The sequence below is a fragment of the Harpia harpyja genome, chromosome 1, assembly GCF_026419915.1.
Source record: "Harpia harpyja isolate bHarHar1 chromosome 1, bHarHar1 primary haplotype, whole genome shotgun sequence".
Lineage (NCBI taxonomy): Eukaryota > Metazoa > Chordata > Aves > Accipitriformes > Accipitridae > Harpia > Harpia harpyja.
In genome coordinates, this window is record NC_068940.1 from 106419430 (window position 1) to 106435243 (window position 15814).

A 15814-nucleotide genomic window follows, 5' to 3' on the forward strand; every position below is an offset into this window, starting at 1 on the left:
CATCCAGGATCCTCTTGCAGGCAATGGTGAGAAAACTGGCACAGCTGGGATGTGATTCATCTCATCCGAAAGTAAATGTCTAACATACGTCAGATGAGTTGCATCTTATTTCTCGCCAATAACTCTGAAGGAAACTTGGCTAGAGACTGCTAAAGTTGCAAGATGATTCTCCCTCCAGATGGGATAGGAATCAAACCTGGATCTCCCCAAAACCAGCATTACGCAGATTTTTATGCCTCTAAAGGACCTGTGGGTCTCCCACTAAATTCTACAAATCTGTCCAGCAAGAGCTTAGACTGTCCCATTTCTTCCTGGCTACTGTAGGCTCGTAAAAAAATGGAAAGGCTCCCTTAAGTGTGTCCCTCAGCCTGCAAAAGATTTAGAGTTGCTTTCTGTCATGCCACATAACACTGTCTAGCAACAGGCTCTATTGTTGTTCTTCTGGGGGCAGAGGGACAAACTGAATGGTAGGCTTGGCAACTGTTCAAGGAGTTTCATTCCTGCCTTCCCACCCCTTAGTAAATATCTCTATTAGACAAGGTGCACCCTTTTGGAATCAGAAGAAACTCCTGCTCTGCTCAGTGCTGTTTGGCTTCATTTCACAGGCTTGGCTGTAGCAGAGATGGGCTCTGCCTTTTCTCGCTGCTCCGTCCCACAACGTACACTCTGTTGAATAACAGCGACTTCCTTGGAAACCTGAATGTGCGTAACCTCCGCCATAAACCCGCATATTCCAACAGAAATATAGAGGAAATACAAATCTGGAAAGTGATATTAAGAGCTATAGGCTGGGAAAAGAGAAAAGGGTTTGATTTCAGAGAACTGAAAGTAAAACAAGGTCAGAGGAATTCTCCGAAATGCAAATACAACTCTTGCATCAAAAGGAGTGACTGTGTCCTCTGCTCAGATAACTGTCATGATAGGGAAGCAAGAAAGCCATTTTATATCTCTTTTTAAAAAGTTTTGAGGTGAAGTTCTATTACAAGCTTGACTCAGTGACTTGTGGACATGGTTGGAGGATGGTGGGAGACTCTGGATGTGTTTGAGGATAAGGAGCACTGGGAGGATGTATTTGTGCTCTGGAGCATGCTGGATTAGAGGCAGGATTAAATATGTTACAGAAAAAGTTGCAAAACAGTCAAACTGCTTAGGCTTTCAGCAGCTACGCTGAGACATGACAAACTATAAGTTGGTGTGAATTTGCTGAGGAGAGGGGTGGCCTAGAGGTTTTCAGTACTTGCCTGGATGGCATGCACATTCCTGCAATAGCATACCATGGCTGCACCCATTCCAGTACACCAATGAGCACTGTGCACTACGGAGCTTGTTAAAATACAGGAAGAAGATGGAGAAAAAGTCCATGACTTGATTTTAGCCATGTGAAATTACGCCAGGCAATAGGAATTAGAGCTCATATTTTAACAGCTAGGAAATAGGTAAATGAGCAGACTCTCAAAGGGGATTCTCTGTCTTCGGTATAATCTGACTAAACCTGGATGACAGTGGTGGAGATGTCTCTGAGCTGGTTGCCTTAACTCCTCCGTAGTCTCAGAGGATTTAACCAGTCAAGCTCAGTCAAAGGACCGAGACATGAATTGCACCATAAGAAAGTGCCCATTTCTCCCCAACAATGAGAGGAACCAGGACCACCTGGCTTGGATGGAGACATCTAAACTGCAGACACGTAATGGGTAAAATGAATTCCACCCCAAGGCTTTGCTCAGTTGCCTGCAGACAGGCATCAAGTGCCACTGAGATGCTCTAGGGTTTTCTTGACCGGTCTCCATCTGCTGCTGAGAAATGTCATCAGTGGATTGTATACAATCCCTGCCAGGCCTCTGAGGACAACCAGAATGCCATCAAGCACCTTAACTGGAAGTAGAACCTAGGCATGGGCTCCTGATGGGAACCTGGGCATCTTCATTTTTGGCTTAGTGGTCTTTCCTGGAAGGCAGGCTTAACTGAACACTAGGGCTGATGCATGGCAACCAGGAGAGTTTCCAAACCTGTGATAGACATGAGGCCAGGCCAGAAATGTGAGGGTCTGCCATGATCTGAGCTCTAGGAACCCCTGAGGCACCCTCCAAGGCTTCTAGACAAACCTGCTCCAACACACTTTGAGCCTACAGAGCCCCTGTGGAAGAGGAGAAATGACCATCCAGGACACCTGGGATGCCTTGAGAGGCCTGTGATGTGAGAAAGGAAAAGAGAAAAGCATTTCACACCAATAGAGTGTGGAGGAATATCCATGTTGGAAAAGAGTAACAGCATCCCTGCTAAGAATTGTCACTCTACCAGTGACTCTCTACAAAGCATAACTGACTATTATTTATACCAGAACAGAAACTGTGATGAGAAGACCAAGGACACCTTGAACTCCTTTGATGGCCCAGGCTCTACAAATGCAAAACATCTCTGGGTATCAGCAACATCCAAGTGGGAAGGGGACTGTGAATATGCAGGTGACAAACAAGGAAAAGAGGCAAACAACATCTTTGTGATGCATAACACTCTCCCCTGGTTTGCAGGCTGTTTTTAAAAGCAGTGCCCTATGTTAGGAGTTCAGAACAAGGGAGTTAATGTATCAGTTCTTCTTCCCTCCCCTTGTTTTTATAGCGAGTGCCGGTAGAATTTGGAGTGAACTGATGAACTGATGAATTTTTACATGTTGTGCTAAGATGATAACAGGACTCAAAGAAAACCTTGCCACTTTTAAAGGGACAGAAGGGGAAAGAAGCAATTATGAATGGCCCAGGCTAGATGGAAACAATTGGCATAGACATTTTCAGGAGTAGCTCTTCTGCAACACCAACCCTGGGCCTGATCCAGCAAAGCCCTGGTGGTTATATCATAGGAGGGCTCCTGCCCTTTCAGACTTTCCTGAGTATTCCTCTCCTTTCGGTATTAAGCCCTACTGACCTATCTTGGCTCTTACGGAGCCTGGGCCTTCATTTGGCTCTCAGTGGAGTCAGCAAAGCAGAGTCGGGTTTAGTGAGACAGGATGGGAACAGCTCTTGCTGCAGCCTTGGGGCTGTGCTCCATCCAGCCTTAGCTGAACATGTGGACAAGACATACGTGCTCTGGCCAATACTTCCCCCCCTGCTATTTCCCCTTCCTTTCCACTATATTTCAATGGTTTTAACTGGCACCATCACCCCAGCATGAGCCACCACCTGACTGGGCAGAAAGCACGGAGCTCCACATCACCAGAAGGCGGTGGGTGCCTATTTTGAGCCCAGAAAGCCCTTCTTTGCAGCAATGGTCTCCAGACCCCCTGCACACTCCACCTCCCCTCTTCCCAGCTGCATTCTTTGGCCCCACAGGGTTTCCTTTGGTATCCAGAGTAAGATCCTGAGTCCAGTCCTGCTCCGGGAAGGAAATTTCAACACGGATGTTGGTGGGAGTAGGACCGGTCCATCCCTGCTCGCAGGAGGCCCTGCGGATGAGACTGCCTGCTCATCACACAGCCAAACTGCGTTCGTCTCAGCTGTCCGAATGGAGCATCTGTGACTCAGAGCCCGGAGGATTTCCCCTGTGACACGCTTGTGCAATGCTTGTGAAGTGCTGTCATTACGCCCAATAAAACCCTTTGAAATGCGGCCGGGCTATTTGAATTATGCGCGGGAGGAACGCAAGCGCAAATGCTGAGCAAGGGGGAAGTGGGCGCATCAAGTCACGGTTGTCCCGTTGGGCTTTTCTTGCTCTCCCATACACGTAAAGCAAAAACACGCGCTCCTCGGGAGGCCTGGCACAGAACAGCCTCCTTTCCCTGCTGCTTTGCACCCGTGCTAAGCGCTAGCGATGAGGGAAGAGGTGCAGAGACTGGCAGTCCCTGTCTGGAAAAGCAGCGGCATTGCTGCAGGGCTGGAGTTGAGTTGGCTCATCCCAGCTGCAAGAAGCAGGATGCAAGCAGGAAAGGGATCCCATAGATTTGGGATGGAGACTCCAGTGAGTCAGCCTCGTTTCCCCTGGCACAATCAGTAATCCCTGACTTTTCTTTCCTGGGAGAGCCCACAGACTCACAGCAAAAGTCAAAGCTCCTCCAGCCTGACCCTTTAGAGGGAACAGTCAAAAAGTCTTTTTTGGCCAACAGAAAGCAGGGCTATGGCCATCCCCCTGTTCCAACTACTCTACCTACAGCAGGCCTAGCTGTAGAGCTGAGTCTGGAAAAAGAAATGCCATGTGCACAAGTGAAATGGCTCATCTAGGTGGCACAGGAGCTCAGGGAGGAGAACAGGACTCACCTTTTTCATTAATTTCATTAATGTCTACTGCCCCTGAAGCAGACACTTCTTTACCCTGCCCTGGTGCTGTGCACTGCAATAGCACCCGAGGACATGGGGCCTGTGCAGAAAGGTCTTTAGAAAGAAGGAAAGACTTGACTTCCCTCGGTGAACCGGACAACCGAGTGTCTCGATGCTACACCCAGCCCTGCTGCAGGTTTATTCCAAGGTCCGGGGCAGGGCCTTTAAATTCTTCTACCTCTGCTTACCCAACTGCAAAATAGGAATAAAAAACATCCTCTCCCTTCCTGGGCACATAATCAGAGCTTAAGCCATGTTAGTAGGTGCTCAAGGGTTTTCAGGTGAGAAGTCTTAGAGGTGTTCAAATGTCTGTAAAGGACATATTTTGCCTCTGGGGCTGCCTGAAAAGGGCTGGGGAGCAAAATAATTCACTTTTCCTTATCTTAGTTAGGAAAGGCTTGCTTCTTTGAAGCAATGCCTTCGTTCAATGCTTTGAATATCAAGTTGCTGGTTTTCAGGTTAACTTAAATAATAAAGTCCTCTTAAAATTGAAAGAAAAAAAGCAATAAATATGTAGCAGAACCACACAATTTAATAAAATGAGTCTAAAATCTGAGCAGATGAGGGCTGTTCTTCAGCACACCCTGTGCTCTCTGGGAGTGTCCCACCCTCCCTGTGTTTGAAACAGGGGCTTCTTGCAAAGACCTTGCAAAATTTTCGGTTCCTGCTGTGAGAAAGGCTTCTTGTGCAATCTCGGTCCAGTCATTTAATCCCACCAACACAGCTCCTCCATGCCTGGACTATGCCAGGAGCAACATAAATACCATTAGAATCTGTTTCTCCAGTCCTACCACAAAAAAAAGGAGCTGGGAAAATACTTCCCTTACCCCTTGCACACTGTACCCTATGCATGGACCAGGCAAGGGCTGTTTCTTACCACTTACACCTACACAGCAAGATCCCCTCGACCCAGTTGTCCTCTATCCCCATTGCTGCTTGGGTGCAAATCACCCACGCTGTGCTCCGGAAAATCCAACCTGGTGGGCAAGTTGTTATCTGAGAATAGGCTAAAACATCATTCCTTGATTACACGCTGCCTGGCAAAACAGGGCCATGAAAGATGCTGTTGTAACGTAGATACATGTATATAAAGACAATTCCCAAGCCTTGGGGCAAGGGTGGGAGAGGGCTGCATGTACAGGGATTGCACCGGGTACGGCTGAAATGCAGCCACCTCTGCAGAGGAGCACAACAGCTCTTTAACATCGCACCGCAACCCGCCGCAGTAGCGGAGGCAATGAGGATGAATGCCATCGCCTCGGAAATGTCAAAATCTTCCACTCCAGCTAATCGAGCAGAGGAGAAGTGGGTAGATGCAATTCATATTTCCGAGCTCTAGAGATTGTTTTAGGAGCTCTGGTGCCAACGCGCATGGCTCACGCTGTCCCTTGGGTGACCTTCCATGGCTCTGCCTCCCTCCTGGCTAACGAGGGATGATCATCTCTCACTTAACACGGTTGCTCTCTGCCAAACCTAAGGTTTGCTTTCTCAACTGCGGTGCCTGCCAAGACTCAGCTTGGTTCTCCAGGATTTGTAACAAAAGGAGAAGCGGGTTTCTCATGGGATCCAGAACCTGGCTTGGCTTTCACCCACCCCAGTGTAAATCAGGGGCTGTTCCACCAGCCCCGAGGGGGACAGATCCCAGGAGAGACCTGAGCCAGAGCACAAGCCAGGAATTTATCCATGCAGTGCTCTTATTGCGGTGATGCCATCAAACTCTGACAGGGACACGTTCAAGTGTTGCACCTGCGTGCTGCGGGAGTAATGCCACTGGGTTGCTTGTCTTTCTGTTGGCAAGGCTCCCTCCCACCCTGCTCCCACGCACTTACATTTCCTGAATCAAAAAAAATAGAGATGGAAAGATCTTTTAGATTGCTTTCTCCAGCCCTCATGGGCTGTAAAGTAGCTACTGCAGGATATCATGGGCTTTGGCCACCTTCATCCTACATGGATGCTTCAACCAATAGAGCTGCTGTGACCAGTCGAGGGGAATAAGCAACAAGAAGCCAAGAGCACCCACAGGTCACAGCCGGGAAAATATTCCTAACACACATCCTTCACGTCCACCTCCCAAACACCAGCCTGGCATCTCCAGTAACACTGCATTCACTCTGCCACTACTGGTTATGGCTCGTCTCCTTGCCCAGTTCGTTATGGGGCCGATCTCATCCCACCCCACTTAGGATGTGCTACAGGTGTGACAGCGAGCAGCAGAGGAGACAGGAGCTCCCCCACGACCAACGGGACAGAGGAAGGGACACACACCTCTGCCCAAAGGGATGCCACCATGTGAGGTCCCAGCCGGTGCCTATCTCCTCCCAAGAGATGTCCTCCTCCAGCCCCCCTCCAGGCACATGTTTTAACTATCTGCATCCCTCAACATGCACCAAGCTGCCTCGCACCCCAGGAGGAACAACGTTTGAGATGCCAGCCAGCAGGTTTCTCCCACGGTGAAGAGGTCTGCCTGTACTTCTAATGCAGCCCAGCGATTCCCTCCTGTGACCATCTCCCCTAGTACCACCTTCCTGGGCTACAGGAGGTTAAGATCCCCAGCACTGAAGCTCTGCGCTAATTTTTATTGCTGGTTTTTTTTCTTGCTGAACCAAACCCTTCTCCCTTCTGAATCATTTCTGCACTCTGGCTGTCCTCAGACCAAGTCAGGCCTCATGCCACTAATCAAAAAATAAAATAAAATGCTTTTCCCATTCCATCAGCAGTCAGCCAAGATAGTGCAAGTTAGCTGAAAAAAAGTTTTAATTTTGGTCGTGCTGCTACTGTGACTCCAAATGGACCCCAGACCCCCACGGGACAGGGCACAGGTTACATTTAAACCTCCCCCACCCATGAATTCTGCTTCTGAATTTCCTAACTCTTCCTTCACTCACTCCTGTCTCTTCTTTTTTTTTAAAAACAAACCAAAAAATGAACAGCACCAACATTTGAAAAGAAAACCCACATTTTTGCTCTTAATCTGGCCCCCTGGGTGTGGAAGAGCCTGTTGCTGCTACCAGTAGCTCCTTTAGGTTGAGCGGCGCAATGCTGCGCTGCGTTGGAGAAGGTCCCATGGGGTTACTGTACCACAACAAATCACGCCAGCGCATCCCTAAAAACTTGCCGCATCAGTCCCAATGGGAACCGGCGCCCTCTTCTTCTATTATTTTTAAACCATTATTTTTAAAGCCTATTTCATCCCTCCCTGTAAATATGTTATTTGGGAGTTTTCTGTTTTTAAGAAGCCTCCATAGCTTTCCCCCCCCATCATTGCTGAAAGGACGTGGACGGAGTGCGGGAGCATCACTGCTCCGGGGGATCTTTTCCCTTTTGCTCCACTGAACTTTTTCCGAAGGTACCGCGCATCTGGGTCTGCGCGGAGCCCATCCAGCACTGCGTGGCCTGATTTTAAACAGGTGCCCCTATACCATGGTGGGAACAGCAATTTAAACAGCTCAGCCAGGTAAGGAGGTTTCTTTAGAATTAGACTGAAATTACAGTAACAGACACATGCCACTTGCTCCCCCTGACAAATACACACTTGATGTTTCCCCTCATTTCTTTCCTTTGGGAGGATAATTAACCGAAACCTACAGGAGAATATCGTTTCTCAGTCCCTGCTTTTGCTCAAATTGCCTTGAAGCTGAAAGCAGTGTAAGTATCCATAGCTCTGTGTGCTTTAGGATGAGCTTACGCTTTAATTAGAAACTATTATTTGTAGGGGGCACAATTTGGGGATGGTAAATTACAGATTTTCTGCTGCAAGCCATCAAGTCACTATGAGGTAATATAGGGGAGGCTTTAAAGAGAGATGGTTGAGATAAGATGTTTGTTACTTGAACTACCAGACTAAAAAATTCCTGGCCCTCTCTGTAGTCCCTTCAAAAATCAAAACTGACCAAAACCGCCCAAAAAGAAAGAAAAGAAGAAAATTAAATTAGAATAAAGAAGCATGATCCATTTGCTAAATCAGCTGGTTTGGAAGCAGACTGGGAGAAAAGAAACTGCCCTCCCCATACTGGGATGTGCACCGAGGGACCCTTGCAGCCCCCCAGTCACCCCTCTCCAGGGCTGTCCCCCAACTCCAGCCATGGGGTTTATAATTCGCTCGAAGATAAATAAAGAGGGAAAGGGTGGAGAGGAGGTGAGGGGGAATTTCGGCAGCCAATGTCACAGCACCCGGCCTCTCCTCCGAGCCCCCCACCCCAATCAAACCCTCCTTTGCATTTCCATGGCCTGAGGGGGACTTGCTCTTTTTGCGAAAGAAACGTCTCAAACCGCTGGGCGGCTAAAGGAAAGGATGGGGGGGGGCAAGAAAAAACCCCCAACCCCCCCAAAGTCACCCCTACGCTCCCCCTGCACACACCTGAAGCCCCAGTTTGGAAAAAGACCTCCTGTTCTTCTTTCCCTGGCTTTTTTTACCACCACCGCCCCCCCCCGACAGCCGCTTCTCCCGCACCTCCGGGGCTGCGGGGACCGGGGGGGGGACACGACGGACTGCCCTCCTCTCCCCTCGGTGGGTGACAAGGGAATATTTCTGTTGGTATTAGAGGAATGCGTTTCCTTCTCCAATCAGGAATGCAAGCAGAGTTTCTAATTATAAGTTAGATGGTGGCTGGGAATAAAAGATTGCTTTTTAATGACTCCCGTCCAGGTGCTCTTTCTGCCTGCCTTCCCAAGAACCCATTTGCATTTTATTGCTTTTCTCCCATCCCAACGAATTCCCTGCTTTCAGACATACCTGAAATAGTTGGAGAGGCTGCCTTCAACACCCTCACCTCTGCACCGCCGGGCAACGCGGCCGCGGGCGGGAGGTACCGCACCCGCGGAACCCCGCTTCGCCTCCGCCCGGACCTGAACCCCGCTAACACCCCTCGTCAGGTTGGGGGGGGGGGGAAGGCAGAGATTAAACGCACTTAAAAAAAAAAAATAATTAATTACCATGCGCTTTGGTTTTGGTTTTTTTTTTTTTTTTTTTTTTGGACGCTTCTGAGTTATTTACAGTCCGCGCAACCCGGCTTCTACCTCCGCGGGTGCGGAGCTGGCAGCTTTTTACCCGAGGGTTGGGGGGGGGGTGTCGGGGTCCGCACCCGCGCAACCGGAGGCAAAGCGCGGAGCTCCACCGGGTTGCCTGCGCCTCCGCGTAAAGCCGCGCGGTTTCTGCTCCGCGCTTCTTACGCGCTCGCCCGCCGGCTGCCTGCAGAGCAGGAGCCTTCCTTGCGTTAGGGCTTCCCTGAGCCCAATTACCTCCGCGGGGGTAATTAGAGCAGATCTTGCAGTTACATGCCTTACCCAGCACCATTTGCTTTTTTGTGGGGGAGAGAGAGAAAAGCCTCTTAAAGGCGTAGGGTGCAAAGCGCGGAAAAAAAAAAAAAAAAAAAAAGAAAAAAACAAACAAACAAACAAAAAACCCCAGGAGCTGCAACGCGGACCAAAAAAAAAAAAAAAAAAAAAAAGAAAAAAGTGCGTTATCCCGGGGGAAGGGGGGTGCGCAGGTCCCCGCCGATCTTGCGCGGGGCAGCTCCGCGGTAGCGCCGGGCACATCTCCCCCAGCCCCGTCTCTGCTCCCTGCTCTGCCTTTCCATAACCAGCCCAGGTTGTTCAGCCTCCTCTTACCTCCTTTTTTTTTTTTTTCCCTCCTTTTTTTTTTTTTTCTTTCCCCCTAAATATTCCTTAAAGCGAAGGGGGGGAAAAAAAAAAGTTTTCATCCTTTCCCCCCCTTCCTTCCACCTGACTAGCTCGAAATCACCTTGAAATGCTCATGTCAACTTGTATCATTATCTCTTTAATTCAGGCAGCGCCTTTTGTTCTTCACAGGAGAGGATCAAAGCACTTAAAAAAAAAAAATAACTTTCCGATCGCTCTCGCTCGCTCTCTCTCTTTTACAGTAGGAGAAGGAGAGATCAGGTATAACCCAGTCAAAATAAACAAAGTGAATGCATAAATAAAAGAGGTGAAATGCAGGTTCTAAGAACTTGCTGGCGCTGGAACAATCCCACCTCTTTAGCTGAGTGGCAACGAAAGGAGAATTTCAAGTCATCTTAAGCGCAGGGGTTGCAGAGAAAACAGAGGAGGGGAAAAATAAATGAAAATGAGAGAAAAAAAAAAAAGAAGAAGAATAAAACTTACCACCAGATTGGGTAACTTGACAGAGCCTGACTCAACCCACAAAGAAACAGGAAATATCCAAAAGAGGCCATTGATGAAAAGTTGTCTTTCTTTTTTTTTTTTTTTTTAACCAGAGTTGCCAAAAACCTTCCTTTCTTCTGAGGCAGGATGATTATTTTAATAATAATAATAACAATAATTTAAAAAAAAAAGTCAAATGAAGTGAACTCAACCCGACCAGGTAAATCCTCTCTTGCTTCCTCTACTACTCTCAAGGAAAAAAAAAATCTCAGAGAGGTAAAAAACTCTTCTCTCAGCCAAGACACTGAAGGCAAATATTAAAAAAAAAAAAAAAAAAAAAAGTTTGAAGTAGCTCTCTTAAAAAGGACCCAATCAGCACTTATTGCCAAAGGGAGAATTCTGATGCTTTGGCTTGTTCTGTCAATCAGGAGCGCGAAGTCAGGAATGAGCTAATTGCAAGGAGATAGTGTTTTAATACTCATTAGGGGGCACGTTGGCCCACAAGCCAAGGGATAAAATGTAGTTTTAAAAAGGGGAAGGAAGATTTAGGGGGTTTAAATAGACAGGGGGGACCCCTGTGGATTTGGGTAGCTATAACAACCTGCCCGGATTTCACTCCCTGGGTCGAAGCTACTAAAATGCAAAAAAAAAAAAAAAAAAAAAAGGGGAAAAAGTGTGAAGCTTTTTTTTTTTTTTTAAATTATTATTTTCTTCATTTGCTCCTTCTTGCCATTCTGTCTTCTTCTCAAATCCCCATTTCCTCACAGTGATGGTCGGGACGCATTTGAACTAACTTTCTAGAAACTTTCAGTTGGTTCTTTTTTCTTTTTTTTTTTCCTCCTTTTTTCATTAAAAAAAAAGAGGATTTACACCCAGACATGCACGCACACACACAGACACGCACACCCCCACAGACACGCACACCCCTTCCCCACCAGTCCAACCAGCCAGCGATCCAAGAGCTCCACTGAAGACATCTGCTAAGAAATCAACTTCTTCCATGCAAATCTCAATAAGGCTCATCCAGATCATCTCACAATTTGCAGGAGTCCCAGCCCCGGACTTTGCGAAGGCGCTGCTGCAAACGACTTCATCCACCAGATCCACCCCACAGGGCACTAGTAATTGATCTCTTTTTTAATTTCTCTCTCTACATATTGTAACAATTTCTCTCCTTTCAGTGGCGGTGGTGGGGGGTGAGTTGGGGTGGATCGCGTGGTTCCAAAAAATCTGCAGGTTTTCGGTGGGGTGGAAATGAGGAAGAAAAAAAAAAAAAATCATGATTAGTATTATTATAAAGATGTAGCTCCTCGAGACTGGGTACGCGGTTAGATTTGCTGCTCCTCTGGAACATATTGTTTAAAGCTTGCTGTATCTGTGAGCAAGTGTCACCCAGCTGACAGGCTTTCCCCTTACCCTGGGTCATTTGAAAGGGGGCTGGAGAGGCGAAAACGAGGGGATGGAGGCACTGGATGAGCTAGGAGATGTTTTCTCCCTGGAATAACAACGATGATTCTCTTTTATGTGGGTTTTTTTGTTTTTTTGGTTGTTGTGGCTGCTGCCTGTTGGGTTTTTTGCTGTTTTTTGCCCCCCCCCCCCTTTTTTTTTAGGAAAGAGAGAACACTGGATGAGATTTTATTTATTTATTTGCCTTTTTTTAATTTTATCTGTGAATCAGAAAATCTCTGTGGCTCACACGGAACAAAGAGAGGTACAATTTTTAATGACTTTGTTGGAGGAAGGCTTGCAACTTTGCATTAGCTCAAATCAAAATGCTTTTTCTTTCTCATTAAGAACTGCATATATATTTTCCCTTAGTAGGGAATATTTCTATTTACACACACAGAGCTTTATATGCATATATATAAAGATATGTTTGTGTTTAGCTAGATGGAGAGATATATTCATTCTAGTGAAATTATACTAGAAATGCAGTTCATTTGGGGATATTTAAATCATTGGGAATTTGGCAGGGGTCGGGCCCTGATTATTTTCTTTAGGGTTGGATGACAAGTGATTGCAAATGTGAGCTCTGGCAAGTGCTCCGAGATCTAATCGCCCCGTGTAGCCAAGCTCGGGTTGATCTGAGCGGCTGCTCACTCGCTTCCAGAGGAGGAACGGATGCTCTCTCCGGCTCTCCCAGCAAATCCCCACGGTGTTGATGCTGCAGTTATATCGAGTGTATTAAATCCAACCCCCCCCACCTCCTTCAGCAGCTCCCCCACCCCAGAGGAGCCAAAGAGGCTGGAGAGGGAGAAGGGAGTTTTATTGCATAAGGTAGGATGAGGAAAAGGAGGAGGGTGGTGGTGTGTGAAAAATCATCTTAAGGACTTTCCCTCTGTATTAGAGAAAATCCCATCCAATTATAGCATTACTGGAAAGAACCAAACACTGAGACTTTCAAAGGAGGGGATTTCTCTGTCTTTTCAAGTGAAATTGCTCACACTGCAGACTGGAACACACACACACACACACAAACACACACACACAGACCCTCAGACACCAGCGCCCGCCCGGGCGTGGGGGTCCCGGCAAACCAGGGATGGAGGGGGAGGAAAGGGCAGGACACACATCCCTTCCAGGGGTCGAGCTAATCTCCCCTCCTTTTGTTCCTGGGGAGAGATTTAAACATCCCCCAAAGCCTCTGCCCCTCCTACCAGGAAACACCAGGCAACTTTACCTGAAGGTACAAATTCAGCCACTCTCCCTTTTCCTCTTTGCTTTGCAGCTGCTATTTGGGGAGGATGGAGATAATCCACTTTGTCATAGGCACACACACACGCACACGCACACACAAGCAGGATCGTATTGATTTCTTCAGCGGGCAGCATTGCTACTTACTCTGACGCCAACTGCTTTTAATTACACTGATAAAAAGGTAGTCGGGTGTATAATAGCTGTTCCCATCGCTAGGAACACTACTGTAGATTAGTTATCTATTATCAACATTACCTTTGAACCGGAGCCTTTTAAGGGCCAGATTTTGCAGTCCATTAGAGTCAGTAAAAAGGCTGCCATGCGCTTTATGGATGCGGGACTGCTGGCATTTGCCTGCCCAAATCTGCAGCGCTTTCTCCCAACAGTTGGTTTTTGGGCCTGATGTCAAAACCTGGCTAAGCTCATCTGTGCTGGTCCGACGGTTTCCAGCCCTCTTCCAAATATTTGGACATGGATTCAGATACGCGCTTTGCAATGGGCAGGATCTGGCCCTCGGTGGGGTGACAGCAGCACGGCTTTGGCTTCTTTGCTCTTGGCATCGCTCATCAGAGCCCAAGGAGAAGTTCTGAGGGAAGTCCACGTTGCAGGGTTGTGAATCCTCAGGGGTAGACACCAAGTCTCGGTCCTGGTGGAGCTGCAACCTGCCTTGCACAGATTTTCCACCGTGCCCATCCTTACACCAGCAAAGTAAAGACCAGTTTTGGTTCATGACTTCCCCAGGAGGTGAAGGTCCATCACCCTGACTGTCAGAAGGGAGAATAAAGTCTTGACCGTGCTGGCAGCTATGGGGCCAATTCCTCAGCCCCCATAAGCCTGCTGCGAAAGGAGGGGGGTAACTTCAGTTATCAAGCTGGCATGGGGAAAAGGGGATGGGGAGGACATGGAGCAGGCCACATCGTCATGGGTTTGGAATGCCTGATGAAGGCATTGCAGGCTGGTCCTATCCTGCTTACTCATGGGGATGGCCCAGCTGGCATCTTCAGGGCCCACTTGAGTGTGTAAATAGAGCTGGATTTAGAAACATGACTGCTTCACGGTACAGTTAGTCACAAGAGGGAACAGCTGCTCTCGCCCATGTTCAGAAAAAGGCACGGCCAGGGTGCTTCCACCCCAGAGAAGTCTATGTAAAGAGATCAGGGGCAAGGGGAGGAGGTCTGGAGGGATCCAGACAGGCAGGAAGGCAGGCAGACTGGGGCAGTGCAGCCCGTCACACTTCTCAAATACTCTGTGTGTCACTTCTCTTGCTCTCCTACCCCCTCTGCCCTACACGGAGAAGATTCGTTATGGCTGCAGGATGGGAAGATCGTCCTCGCCGAGAGCAAACACAGAGCCAGGGAAGGGTCCTCGCAGGGCAGAAGGGTTTGCTTGTTTTTGGTGGAGGACAGAAGTGCATTCTGCCCCTTCCCTCTTTAATATTGGAATTCCCACTAGTAAAATCTGATTCATTATCTGCTTTTGCAGATTGCAACTGAAACTAGTTCTTGCTGGAAGATGGTTAATCTTCCCCATTTGCAATTTACTCACTGTCCGCCCCACACATCACTCCCTGAACAGTGGTCTCCATGGTTGGGTACAGCCACCATGGCAGCGTGAGAAAGCCACAGCCTGTTTTGCCTTCTATGCCAAGAAGCCCATACTGTGGCACGTTGTGATACTGGGAGCACCAGTAAATCCCTACCACGCAGCTTAGTAACCCACCTTCCCTAAAGCCAGCCCTGGTGAGGAACCCCAATAGCATGTAGGAATTGCTACAGGTATCTGGAGACCCAGACATCAAAACATGCTGTGAGTGCTAAACCTCCACTAATATTTGGAAAATATCATATAATTGCTGGGATCCTAGATGCCTTGGCGCTGGGTTGCTGGAGGCCTGGCTTTGCCACAGGCCTGTTGGCCAGTGGCATGTCATTCTGCTTCCCTCTTTCATTTTACTTCTGTGCCTTTTAAGGTTGCTGAAGACTTAGATCCGTGTCATCCATGTCATCTGTACATCTTCACCAGGAGTCATAGCAGTACAAATAGCGACAAGGTAGGTTAATATTGATCTGGTCAGATGTGGAGAAGAAGGCAGAAGATGAGTAATGGCTGGCTCGTGATGTGATTCAGTGGCAGAACTGGTGAAAAGACGGATTTTGCTGCTGAATTCGTGTCCCCTCTTCAAGACAGGTCTCTCTGTGATCAGCTGGTTTTACCATAGAAAGGACACTGCTGTCCAGAACTGGAGGTTGGTCCAATGTTGGAGGTGGAGAGGGCTTTTAGAAATGTGCCAAGTATACTAATAACATGGGTTTCGCCTTGCCTGACTACAGCTGTCCAAATCCTACTAACATAATGTTGGCCGCATCCGTGGTCTATGGTACAGTGGAGACTTGAGCAACTCAGCCCACTGTAGATACTAGTCTGTGGTAGGTGGGGTGAATTGCTTCTGGAGTTGCATTTCTCTCTGTTTGGGATCTAGTTTAGACTTGGTGCCTAATCTTCAGATAGTTGAAGTTGGGTGAGATGCCTACAGGCCATTGCCTCTTCCATGGGCTCTGAAGAGGCACTGACAGCAATGAACAAACCAGGAGCACATTCAGGGTGGGTTCTCAGCTCTTTAGGTTGCAAGGAGATGTCCTCAACTGCAAGGGAACAGCGTATATTTGATACTGCCTAAACCACCTTTGGCTATG

At 47.9% G+C, this 15814-nt stretch overlaps 1 protein-coding gene across 1 annotated transcript in view; it reads right to left on the reverse strand.

Moving 5' to 3' along the window:
* Positions 1-10974, reverse strand: part of WNT3A (Wnt family member 3A) — an 86873-nt gene extending 75899 nt beyond the window's left edge. Inside the window, exon 1 of the mRNA XM_052791595.1 lies at positions 10425-10974. Within this exon, the coding sequence (XP_052647555.1) occupies positions 10425-10495 (71 nt within the window). The 5' untranslated portion in view covers positions 10496-10974. The remainder of the gene's footprint in view (positions 1-10424) is intronic.
* Between the last annotated feature and the right edge of the window lie 4840 nt (positions 10975-15814).